The sequence below is a fragment of the Zalophus californianus genome, chromosome 8 (genome assembly GCF_009762305.2).
Source record: "Zalophus californianus isolate mZalCal1 chromosome 8, mZalCal1.pri.v2, whole genome shotgun sequence".
Classification (NCBI taxonomy): domain Eukaryota; kingdom Metazoa; phylum Chordata; class Mammalia; order Carnivora; family Otariidae; genus Zalophus; species Zalophus californianus.
In genome coordinates this window covers 37,403,803-37,417,229 of record NC_045602.1, presented here as the reverse complement: position 1 = coordinate 37,417,229, position 13,427 = coordinate 37,403,803, and the positions used below count along the sequence as shown (strand labels likewise).

The following is a 13,427-nucleotide window of genomic DNA, read 5'->3' as shown; positions in this document are numbered from 1 at the left end:
TCTGGTCTGAAACGGCCAGTTTTCACCTTCTGAAAGTTGTCTCTGAAAGGGTAGAAGCTAATTCCTCCCCCCGACTAGCTCCAGCCGGCTTTCTAGGGTACTTTTCCAAAGGGGTTGTGGTGGGGATTCAGAACTGGTTTTACCAGAAGGGAGGCCTGGCAGTGTTGAAATCAGGTGTTGCTCAGACTCCGGAGAGGCTCTCACGTTTTCAGTATTCCTTCCCAAAATACAGAGTAAAAACAAAGCCACGTAATAGGTCTGCCCGTTTTTGAGGACCATCTACTTTAAGATGAGCGATAATGAATCCTAAAATCTTTACGCTTGTGCAGGGCTGGACGCTTTTCAAACTACATTCTCATGAGCACAGTGTAGACAGTTACACAGTTATAATCCGAAGATCTTTGACTGTAATTCTGGATCGAGGCCATAAGGAAGGGAACTTTAGAAATATCTCAGAGAAAGCCAGTTAATACTCATCCGGAACAGGTGCCAAAAAATTAACAGGTCAAGCTAACTGTCCTCAGGGATTTACATTATGTTCTTCTGGGATTGGGAACTGACAGATCTGACCCCAGAAATAATGATGTGGGAGTGGCAAAATGGGATTCTTTCTTCCTATTTCAAAGTTTTGCAAAAACTCCATTTGGACCTAACGTGTTCCAGCCCTGGGCATTTTGCTGGGATTCTGACAAGTTAAATGTCCTCTTAATATATTTCCAAGATTAACAGCAAACATAGGAACACTATACCATCGCGTCCCCTACCCGCGGGGCTGATGTTGATATAACCCGGAGGAGGCTTAGCTGTCCAGCCTGGGATGGGCCTAGAACAAAGCTCTAAAGGAGACTCCTCTGAGGTGGTCCCTCCCTCAGGCCTCCTGCAGCATTAGTGGGTATGAGGTTTAGGTTTGCAAAAGAATGGGTAGGAGAGCAGCCTTTCAACTGGAGATGGTTCTAGATGAAATTCCCTGAATAGCCAATCACCTGTTCTAAAGCCTGTGGGGAGGAGGGTCAGGAGAAGGTAGAAAAGAAGGGTGTTTGGGTGCTTCTGATGGCAGGGGTGCTCAGAAAGCTGGGATGCAGGGCCCTGGAGGCAGCCTGTGGGCTGGTGAGGAATGATCACCTGTGGTGATAATAGAGGTACCTCCTCCTGGAAGCCTTCCTTGATAGGCCCTGTCATTGCAGAACCAGGCACGCACACCCGGAGACCTGGGGCCTCGGGACCTGGGCTCACCTAGGCATCAGCTGACACTTCCCACTGCAGTTCAAGTCCCTTGAGGGCAGAGACCTCCTTCTCCTAGTCCATGTCTCACTTTGTACCCACACTGAGCCCATCTCATGTCATGTCATGGAACTGTACTGAACCATGTACCCAATAAATCCTAGGGCCCCAGATGAGTCCCAGATCAAGCGGCTGATCCAGTTCGGGAAAACGGCTCACCCTCTGAGGCAAATCACCACTAGGCCACGTGAGTGGTATCTGACGCCAACACTGAGAACTGGATAGTGGAATGCATTTCGCTTCCAAAAAAAGTCTCCAGGTTTCTAAATTGTAAAAAACCTGAGGACAAGAAAAGTCCATAATCCATTTTTATCTCAGCCCTATTGCTGAGGATAGAGCTAAAACTCTGAGAATCGAATTCATGTCATTCATTCATTATTACCTAAAGTCTCAAGAGAGGATCACCTTGTAAAATTTCAGTGCTTACCAATTTGCAAAGTTTGCATACAGAGTTATAAATGAGAGTGCCAAATTCTAGAGTTTTATATGCAAAGCAATTAATATAGGCCTTACCTTGGACCTCAATGTAGATGGGGTCAGACACAATCTCTTCATTGTTTATTTTCATCTTACAGATATATGACCCGTTGTCTGAACGCTGCACACTGGTTATGCTTCAAAGAAAACACATAAAGATATTTACAGTGACTACCCTTTGAGTTCCTTTATAGGAGCAGAACATTCTTCAACTTCTTCGTCATATGCTATATTAACCTTATGTGGCAACATGACTAGGTCATGGTACCTAGATATTTGGTCAAACATTACTCTAGATGTATTTTTCAGGTGTGACTAACATTTAAATCAGTAGACTCTGAGTAAAGATTACCCTTCATAACATGGGTGGGCCTCATCTGGTCAACTGAGGGCCTTATGAGCAAAGACGGAGGTCCTCCAAGGAAGAGGGAATTCTGCCTCCAAACTGCCTTCAGATGCAAGACTGCAACACCAACTCTTCCCTGCGTCTCTAGCTGATGCCCTGCACATTTAGGATTTGCTAACACCCACAATCACATTAGTCAGTTCCCTAAAATAACTTTCTCTCATTCCCACTTTGGTTCTGTTTCTCTGAAGAACCATGACTAATGCATGTGCTGTTATTTGTCTTGCCTTCAATGATAGGCTATATACCAGGGTTCTCTATACTGGGGTATTGCCCCGTCAAGGTATTCTGTAAATGTGTAGGGTTATTTTAGGTGGGCACAAAAACTAGGGGGCACCATGGCTTTTAGGGGCCAAGGGCAACTTTTAGGGGCCAGGGGCAACTCTTCCATAACCCAGATGACTTTCTGAGACTAGAACCCAGTTCCATTTACATACAAACAAAGAATTATGTCTGGTTATAATATCCACTTAATTTCCCAGGGCTGCGATTACCTGAAAATGGGGGCCACCATCCCTTTGTGCTGTTTGGAGCTTGGCCATGACTCAGATCACTGATAGCACATCTCCATTTGCAGTTGCCATGTGCGTGGGGGCATGGCAGGGGGCATGCAAGTCCCTGTATTGTCTATTCTCTCTCCCGGAGGGGTCATGCCTGGCATTTACACATTCATATTCATATTATTTTATTATAGATCACCTTTCTTTTGTTTTCCTCATACTACAGTTTGAACACTACATGTTGTAAAGTATCTGCTATAAACAGGCGGCCTTGGCTCTAAGAACTCGAGCAACCTGCTTTCCCCGCTTCCAGCGTGTTGACAAGCAGGAAGCTACAAGATACCTGTCCTTAGCTGGAGATGGAAGGGGTGAGGGAACGGAGGAACTCTCTGAAATGCTTGCAGACACTCTCCAAGAGAGGACACCTTCCCTGGCCCAAAGATGCTGATTTCGTCTACTCTGCTCATCAGACAGAGCAAAGGTCATGGTGAGAGAAAAAAAGTAAAAGAAGAAAACCATGGTGGGGGGTGTCCAACTTCCTTTCCAGCAGCTTGCTCCCTGATATAACTAACTTATCCTGAAGCATCCAACTTTTTTTTTTAAGATTTTATTCATTTATTTGAGAGAGAGAATAAGAGAGAGAGAGAGAGAGCACATGAGAGGGGGGAGGGTCAGAGGAAGAGGCAGACTCCCCACCGAGCAGGGAGCCCGATGCGGGACTCGATCCCGGGACTCCAGGATCATGACCTGAGCCGAAGGCAGTCACTTAACCAACTGAGCCACCCAGGCGCCCTTATCCCGAAGCAAAATCAAGTCCTTGTCAAGGGCTGAAGCTGAATGCTTAAAAGAGACCAGGAAGCTGGCAAGGTGACAGGGGTCGCCATCCTGGCCCACGGGCCCCCACGCAACAGACGGCAGCTGCTAGGATGAACACACACAGGGCATCAGGAGCCCACCTGCCACAGCAGAGCACCTAGGCCTGGAGGTTGAACACACGTTTTTAGAACAAACAAGGAACATTTTTTTTAAAAGATTTTATGTATTTATTTGACAGAGAGCAAGAGAGAGCACAAGCGGGGGAGCGGCAGTAGAGGGAGAGGGAGAAGCAGGCTCCCCGCTGAGCAGAGAGCCCCATGTGGGGCTTGATCCAAGGACCTTGGGATCATGACCCAAGCCGAAGGCAGATGCTTAACTGACTGAGCCATCCAAGCACCCCAGGAACATTTTAAATTACAACTTCTTCCCAATAATGCCATTTTGCAGTTCCCTTTTAGCTTCTGACTAGCAGAGTAACTAAAATATTATGTCAAGAATGGTGTCAGTCAGAGGCACCTGGGTGGCTCAGTTGGTGATTTGGCTCAGGTCATGATCCGAGGGTCCTGGGATTGAGCCCTGCATCAGGCTCCCCGCTCAGCGGAGAGTCTGCTTGTCCCCACCCCTCTGCAGCTTCCCCTGCTTGTGCTCTCTTGCTCACGCTCTCTCTCTCAAATAAATAAATAAAATCTTAAAACAAAAACAACAACAACAACAATGGTGTCACTCAGAACTAGGGGAACCAGAGCTGCCTGGGTTAATATTACCTCCTTATTATTTCCAAGACCGATATTACCTCCTTATTATTTCCAAGACCGAATAACGTGACTCTCAGCTGTCACCTGCACTTCCTAATGTGCCAATCTCAGCAGCACCCCATTGATTTAGAATACTCTGTCTTCGCCTTTCCCCTCATTCCCATGTAGGAGTGATATAATTTTGGAATTGCACCTGATGAATGAATGTTGGACTTGGGAAGGACTCGAGGTCAAAGAAAGGCCAGACCTCTCCATGCTTTAGGGCAGGAACGAAGATCACAATGTCTAGAGGTCACTGGGAGAACATGGGAAGAGACCTCACAGGACAAATATCTCCAAATAAGGGCCTAGCCGACCCTCTTCTGATAAATCTCCCAGAATGTCATGGTGGCAGGAAGAAAGAAGGAGAGAAGCATGTGTCTAGAATGGCCCCCTGTCCATCATGGGTATCAGCTAGTAGCTGAATGGTGCACCCCGCTCTTGGCAGCTCCTGAAGATTCTGCATGGCTGACCACTCTAGTCTTCTCTGCAGTTCCAAAAAAAATACCAAGGTCATGGTTACTGAAGAGGAGGGCTCCTTTCCACATATTTCACAAGTTTACTTTAGAAGAGGAGTCATTTTCTTGAGGCAAGACCCAGGGGCCAGACTGACGATGCGATCTGACAGGCTGAGGACAGCCGTGCCTTTGAAGATCTGGCTATGGCTCGGGGTCTGGGACCCCAGCGTCGCAACAGCCTTGCCGCATGACTTAGGGAGACAGGGACCAGAGTGCGAGTGAAGGTCCCAGAGACAGACAAGGCAGAGCCACGGGAAGGAAGCCCAAGAATGCAAAGAACATCTGTGTGGAGGCCCCGGAGAACTGAGAAACCATGAGGCATAAGTAACATTTTTTTTTTAAAGATTTTATTTATTTATTTATTTGAGAGAGCGAGAATGAGAGAGAGCACGCACATGAGAGGGGGGAAGGTCAGAGGGAGAGGCAGACTCCCCGCTGAGCAGGGAGCCCGATGCGGGACTCGATCCTGGGACTCCAGGATCATGACCTGAGCTGAAGGCAGTCGCTGAACCAACTGAGCCACCCAGGCGCCCTGCAGAAGTAACATTTTAACAGCCCAGCTTAGGCTGCAGAAATCAGACGCAAAAGGCACAAAAAGTCTAGGAGTACCTTAAGCCAATGAGCAAGGAAGGAAAATTCAGGCCAGGAATAGAAAAGGAGAGTGCAAAGGGAACGTGATCACAGCAGGAAAAGGTGATCAATTGTCTGGGGAGGAGGGCTATGGGCCTGTGTTACTTAGCAAGTCCAGATCCGTCTTACTTACAGCACAGGAAAGATTTTCCACAAATAGTTCTACTTGTTGCCTCCTAGACAAGCAAGTAAAGGCTGCTGTGCTGAAGGCAGGGAGGGGGTGAGGTGGAGACAGCAGCGATTGCCCCCAAGCTCCTCCTCCCTAAAGGAAAACAGCAGGGAGTCTCTGGAGGTTCCCCAGCAAAGGCTCTGAGCTCTGAATAGCAATCTAGGGGTTCCAAAAACGGAGCAAGAGGAGTTCCAGAAAGAACACAGGAAAGGGAGCATAACTGAAGAAAATGCCCCAGAACTGGAGATCTAGGTCTTTCCTAACCAGGCCCCTAGGTGGGCAGCACAGTGGGAGAGAAAAGACCCACTAAGGGGCTTCACCAGGGAATGTCACCACTCCAAGATAAGGTGGAGATCCCAGAAGCTTCCAGAGAGAAGTAAAGCAGCACCACCCATGAATCAGAACAGCACCACACTTCTCAGGAACAAATCTTCGAGCGAAAAGATCTATCAATGACTTCCAAACGACAACAGGAAATTATTTCCCTTTTGAATTCTGTATCCAGCCAAACTACCTCAAGGTGAGGGCAGAAAAGATAATGGCATTTTCAGACATGCTAGTGGAGGATGGGCTCCGTGCCAAAATGAAGGAGTAAAAGCCAAGAAAAGGGTTGGGGGCGGGGTATGTGGAACCTGGGGCTCCTGGAGGAAACAGGAGCAACAAGGGCCCCCACAATAGGAGCAAAGATGACTGAGCTGTACCTCAGAGTTGGGGGGCAAGCTGCCCAGACTGGAGCAGGAGGAGGGACAGCCTCAGGACAGGCAACTCCTAGGGAAAAAACCAGGTCTGGTAATTTCATCACTTTGTGGGGAGATGCTTTGAGAGTTTAGGGACAAACGAGAGATTGATACTTAGAAAATTAAGCAAACTAACCAACAAGGAAGCTCTTAAATTGAGGAAAATCAAAAAGCTATACAGAGGTAAGATGTAATCACAGCCTACTAACATGACTCAGCTGAAAACAGCATTTACACAGCCACAAAAAAGGTTGAGTCCTGGGTTTTGATTTAACCAGAGCTGTAGCATTTTATTAGATGAACTCTGAGGCCTGGCGCACGCATGCGCGCGCGCACACACACACACACACACACACACACACACACACACACACACACAAACTCATATGGATTGAATATCTCCAAAAGATACCCAAGCATTGGATAACCACAGCTCCTCGCTGGGGAAGGGCTGGAGGCTGGAGTGGAAGAGAGGATTTTTGAACCGTTGGAGTATTTTGCCATGTGTATGCATCGCTTCCAAGAAGGTATAAAAAATCATGTCATATTTTGGCCAAATACAAACCTCTGAACCAGGGAAAACCAAAGGCACCATATGGACTCAGCCACCGCGTCTAGACAGGAACCACCTGGACTGAGCCGTGGGGCTGGCACCTGCAAAGCCCGTCATAATAGTGCAGCCTCAGCTGGCTTAGCTCCAGGACCAGCTGCAAGGACACACAGAGCCTCCCTGTCCCGCAGACCCCTCACAGCTAGACCGCCTTGCTCAGGAATGACTCTTCAGGAGCAGCTAAGTTCTACAGCCTTCTTAAAAGAAACACAAAAAAGAGCAAATGTCGCACAATTCCACCTACATGAGGTACCCAGAGTAGTCACAGAGAAAGAAAGTAGAATAGAGATCACCAAGGACTGAGGGAAAAGCGGGTGAGGAGTTAGGGTTTAATGGGCACAGAGATTCCCTCTGGGAGGATGAGAAAGTTCTGGGCATGGATGGTGGTGAGGGCCTCACAACAGTGTGAATGTACTTAATGCCGCTGAATTATACACTCGGAAAGGGTTAAAATACATTTATGTATATTTTACCACGATAAAAAAATTAAAAATGAAAACATTTTTAAAGAATTCCAATTTTTGAAAGCAATAAAGTCCTTCCAGCTTAAGCTACTGACAACTAAGCTAGAACTTAATTCCCAGTGGGCAATCCTGAGGCTACACAGAAAACATATCAAATCCTTTCCCTTGGCCACAAATTACCCCAATAAACTAAATCTGCAGGGCCTGGCTGCCCAAAGGAACAGCGGCTTTTGTTTTTGCTTGAGAGTTGGTCTCCCCAGTCTTCTGGTCTGATGGCTGGTGTCTGCCTGGAATGCTTTACACCCCTAGCTAGTGTTTCCACCTAAGCCAGAGAGCTCCTTATGCCCTGTGCCAGAGTGTAGAGCTAACTGTGTATCCCCAAAATTACACCCTCTTTTAGAGACTCCAGGGAAAGACCCTGGCTATGCAGCATCCGGGGATCTGGACAAAGGGATGAGCTACAGTTTCAAGTTGGTTATCATGCGCAGACGAGGCAGCATACCAGTTGGAGAGCCAAGGGGGTGGCCCAGCCCGGTGACTTAAGTCCTGCAAAAGAGAAAACCTAGACGCTCTGGAGAAATGCAGCCTGAGCTGCACACCATCCAGGACTAGGTCAGGAATGTGGGGTCTGTGGGGTGTGGGGCACAATGTTCAGTATTAATCACTAAACCATCAATTAGGAACACCCCAACCTGCTAGCAGACACTGAGTGTTTCCTACACCTATAATTATTATTATAATAATATATTCTTATTATATTATTAGCACAGAATGGGCCCACCTCAAGAGGGCATCTGGACTTGAAGTACCTTATCAGTTCTTTCCCCCCTTGTATACGCCCCGGAGGTTGGCATTTTGAAAATAAGATTTAAGATTTTCCCTTTACAATTTCATTTACGTTCTTCTATATGTGCTTCTGTTTTACAACAGCAGGTCACAGTGGCACTTAGCAGTCATTAAAATATTTTGAAGACTTTTAACTATACAGGAAAACATGCATAACATTAAGTGAACGAAATGAGATACATAACCATCTGTGTCGTGGAATGCCAATTTCATTTTAGGAATATTAAATTTATATGTGCTTGGAAGGGTTTCCTCAGGGTTGTGGCCCACAGTTTCTCTGTATGTGCTTGGTATTTCCTAAGTGTTTAACCAAGTACATACATTACTATTAAAATAACTTTAAAATATGTACATACAGAAACGAAGACCAAGCAATTTCTAAAATCTTGCAGGAACACTCTCACTCATGATCTTAAATCTCTTTAGTCTTTCCTAAGTAGGTGGGACTTGTATTTAAAGGCACACGAACTTCTATCACTTCCATCCCCGCTCCCATCCCCAGTTTCAATAAACTGAGGTTTGACTGAAAGAGGAGTTGGCTCCTGAGTGATGCCAGGTCCTCTCCCCTGACTTCCCCTTCAAGGCCAAATCCATAACCTGAAGGAAACACTACCTTAACTAACATATTAACACTATCTCAGCACTTCTGCTCCTGACCTTAGGTTCTCCCTTCCCCTCTCTCCTGTTCACAGGTACATGCAGGACACAGACCAGCTGTACCCTCCTTGTCTCAATGTCCAGACGTTCATTCAGGTAGTTATTCACCCAATAAGGTGCCTTGCCTGCAAACACCTTCACGAGCAAGGCTGACTGTTTTTATAACTGGTGGGCAGTTGCCTGTGTGGTGATTTGGGGAAAAAAAAAAAAATCTCTACTCCTCATGTCTAAAATGATATCACCAGTGAATGTGAACGCTTTCCTTGGTGTAAATTACTTTATCACAATCTTTTCTTCTTTTGGAAGGGAGAGAGCACCATGACAGCATCAGGCCACCACAGAAAAGAGGGGCTGTGGAAGCAATAGAAGGAATAAAAGGGGAAAGCTCCATGGCCTTAAGTGGGCACACGCCCTAATCTACACCTTCGACCAGAATGGATCTTGTTCTAGGGTCAAAAGGCAGACACTTGACTAACCCTTGTTTTCCAGAATGGGGCATTTAGGAGCGTAAGTGTGGGGTCTGCCTGATAGAGAGGAGGAAATGTGGAACCATGAAAGACTAAGAAAGTTACATCACATCCACAATCCTGTCAGTCTCCAGCAACTCACAATTGCTTCATAGTTAAAGATGCATGCTGGTACCTGCACGGGGGCCTCAATCTGGAGACCCCATCATTTTCAAAACTCATTTCTTATAATTCTACCCTTTCTTATAAAAATACCTTATACAAAAATGGTTCCGTGACCTAACTCGAAATACCTTGTGTTTCTCTCCGTAATTCCTCTGACCCCTGCCAATATACACACACCTGTATTTTGTCCATTCCCTTAAATACACGTGGTCCATACAGGTATTGTTAATGGCAATTCCAACAAAATTGCAGGCTAATGAATTCCTGATTAAATTCCATACATGGAATAGTCTTTAACTCTTCACTGTTCCTGGGAACCAGAGTAGATCTGTTTTAGGGCCTATGAGATGGGAGAATAGAAGACACTGCAGATGTACAAATCAAGTCCCCTGCTTAAGGGGGACAACTTACTCCCTAGTGACCCTGGACAAGTCACCCTACTCATAGGGACCTCAGGGTCCTCACCTAAAAGATATCAAATTTAGGGGCTCCAACATCCTTCTCTCCTGCCAAGAAATTACACAAATATTTATAATCTTAAGTCACTATAATTTACTTCATTGAATCACTATATGGCTCCTGGATCACCTGAACATGGCTTTAATATAGCTGAATATTACAATGGTGGACTTGGTATTGTCCCCAAAGCTGCTCAGTTCAGCACAGCATCCACCATTCATAAGAATCCTGAGCACTAAATTTGCTTTATGGCTTAGTTTGGAGGCCAAATAAGATTTTTTCCCCTTCAGAATGAGTTTATGAAAATGAAACGGAACCCATGCAAAAGTATCATTTTTTTCCCTAAAGTTCTAAAACTATGACCCAGGTAACCTTCTGAACTCTGGACACAAATCCAAAATACACCACTATCTACTCTTAAGTTTAAAAACTCTCCAATTTAGGTCCTTTGAAATCAGCTCATGGACCCCTTGAACACACCTGAAGCTGCTGGTCATGGGGTCCAAACCCATCTCTTTGGCAAGAAGGCAGCTCACCCATGGTCTCCTGGCTGGCCAGTGGCAGGACCCCTGTTCAGGACTCCTAGCCCAGAGAGTCAGCAGGGTAGTACTTTCCTCCAGTGATACCTGATGAGCCCAATGTGCCAGAGTTCTGTTTCTTGAAGCCTTTAAACTGCTCCCTAGGGGGGCCTGGGTGGCTCAGTCGGTTAAGCATCTGCCTTTGGCTCAGGTCATGATCCCGGAGTGCTAGGAAGGAGACCTGCATCGGGCTCCCTGCTCAGCAGAGAGTCTGCTTCTCCCTCTGCCACTCCCCCTGCTCGTGCTCTCTCTCTCAAATAAATAAAATCTTTAAACAAAATAAACTGCTCCTTATTCATTATTAAATGATGATCTTACTTCTGTCATCGGAAGCTGTGTCTATAGCATGGTAAAATGTCTGTGTTTTGTAGCTGATGCAGAAAAGAATGTAGTCAAATCTCCTGAGTGGTCTCAGGCACTGGCTGAGAATGGCAGCCCGAGAGACCTAGCCAGAGTTTAAATCAACCAATGGAAAATGTGAAAACTATGTTCTTTGCTTTGATGCTAACCAAGCCTATAACTTGGAAAAAATATGGAAAAAAAAAAAGGGTGCATCTTGTGGAAGTGTTGACACACTAAACTCTAACTGGAGTTGTTAGCCTTGTGGTATCTCTGAGGCAGTTTTCTGAAAAGGAAACAAAATGATTCACCAAAGACATGACCCTGTCTGGGACTGCCCCGAGTATCAAGCCAGAGAAAGTGAAAACGTCCCAGATCCAAGAGGGCTCCGCTCCGAGGGGAAGAATCCCAGGGAAAAGGCACTTGCTCCAACTGTGTGGTTCTGACCTCATTTTGAGCTTTTCAAGGACCACAGGTCCACTGAACTCTGCAGCTGTACATGCAAAGAGACTCTTGACTCGAAAACAAAAAACCCAAACCCCTCCTGGCTAAAGAGGACAGAGCAGTAAATAAAAAAGGGATGGGGGAGAAGCGAAGCAGCTGGCTCACTGTCTGCAGTACACTGCAAATATGATGATGCAGTCCTAGGAACAATGGATTCTTCCAGATATACATGCTGACTTGGCTTAGCCCAATCACACCCCCCACAACCCAGAGCATTTGGCTGGCCCCTCCAACAAAGTGGAACATGGAGACGGTGACCCAAGTGGCTGAAGGTCTATCTCATTTCCCCAGCCTTTAGATCTTCCACCTTCCACCTTTTTCCCAGCCCAATAGGCACGAGGGCTACATCAGCACCATGATCTGCAGAAGCAGGGGGTGGTGGGGACAGGTGGAAGGGGGGGGGGATAAGGCAAATCAAAGGGATGGGAATGTGTTCAAAGCTCCATGCCCATGCGGTGATTTAGATGTCTCCTCACACCCGGTAAGAAACACTGTTCCTACTACTGGGAGACTGAGTCAAGCGGGACTTGACGTAACTTGGACGTCAGTGGGGGAAAAGGGGGAGTGGTTCCCCGGGATGCGGAGCCTCTGATAATCAAGTTTCAGTGGGGCCCAGATCAACGTAAAAGAGATCAATGATACAGACTGTCAGCTACTAATCTACACTCTAAATGCACCAGGAGGGTTGCTAACACAGAAAACAAAAACCTGTTTTTTAACTTCGAGGTTTTGGCTTTTGAATCACAAATAACAACATTAAAAAAAAAGAAAGGAAGAGAGAACACATACCTGAAGGAGGCGATTATTGCTGTAACTTCGTCATCCGGATAAAACTGAGTAATGGCATGATGTGCCCCAAGCAACTCCTTCCCATCTTTCCACCAAGAAATAACTGCAATGTCCTGGTACACATTAGGTATATTGATGGAGCAATTAAATTTGACATCTTTATGTTCAGAAAGTATTATGTGGCCAATTGTATGATTAAATGCAAGAGGCGGTAGGAGCTTTGACCCAGCAGAGGTCACCCCAGGATGAGCTGCATTCCCTGTATGCGGTCGTCCGGGCTGAGTTGGTGAAGACATCAAGGCAGGCTGGTGCCCACTGGTGTGAGGAAGGGAAAATGGCGTGTGGTCAGCTTGCAGGCCTCCTGGCAATGGCAGGTCAGGCTTGGTTTCTTCCCTTACCTCTGCAACAGCTGCAAAAAGAAATCTGATATTTAGCCTTTTAAATAATGGAGTTTTCCAAATCGGTACCCAATCTCTAAGGCCATGATGAGAGAGAATTGGAGTATCCTCGGTGTCCTCAGAAAACATGAGCAGAATATACGTCTGGACGTATATTCTCATTCATAATTTCATTCATCTGTTCACTTACCTCCTAAGGAATTTTTAAGAAATATAACTCCCCCCATCAAAAATTGTTTCCTTTTTTAAATTTAAATTTTATTTTATTTTAGAGAGGGAGAGAGAGCACATGCGAGCACAAGAGGGGGGCGGGGTGGGGGGGAGGAGCAGAGGGAGAGGGAGAGATTCTTAAGTACACTTCATGCTCAGCATGGAGCCCAATGTGGGGTTCGATCTCACGAGCCTGAGATCATGACCTGAGGTGAAATCAAGAGTCAGACACTTAACCGACTGAGCTACCCAGACACCCCCTCAAAAACTGTTTACTTTTTTTTTAAATTGAGATATAATGGACATATTATATTAGTTTCAGGTGTACAACATAATGATTTGATTATTTGTAAATATTGCAAAATGATGATCATAATAATGTAGTTAGCTTAGCTGACTACCATCACAACACATAGTTACAAAATTTTTCTTCTGGTGATGAGAACTTTAAAGACCTACTCTCTTAGGTAGAGAGTATACAATACAGTATTTTGGGTTTTTTTTTTACAAAGCAGTATTGTTAACTATAGTCACCATACTGTACATCGCCAGGACTCATATATTTTATAACTGGAAGTTTGCACCTTTTGACCACCTTCACCATTTTTCAAAA

General features: G+C 45.8%; 1 protein-coding gene across 1 annotated transcript in view; it reads right to left on the bottom strand.

Annotated features, from left to right (window-relative positions):
• MERTK (MER proto-oncogene, tyrosine kinase) overlaps positions 1-13,427 on the bottom strand; it is a 101,669-nt gene that overhangs the window by 65,186 nt on the left and 23,056 nt on the right. The window contains exons 2-3 of the mRNA XM_027622930.1: positions 12,207-12,615; positions 1,795-1,895 (exon numbers count right to left, since the gene is read on the bottom strand). Coding sequence (XP_027478731.1) covers positions 1,795-1,895; positions 12,207-12,615 — 510 coding nt within the window. The remainder of the gene's footprint in view (positions 1-1,794; positions 1,896-12,206; positions 12,616-13,427) is intronic.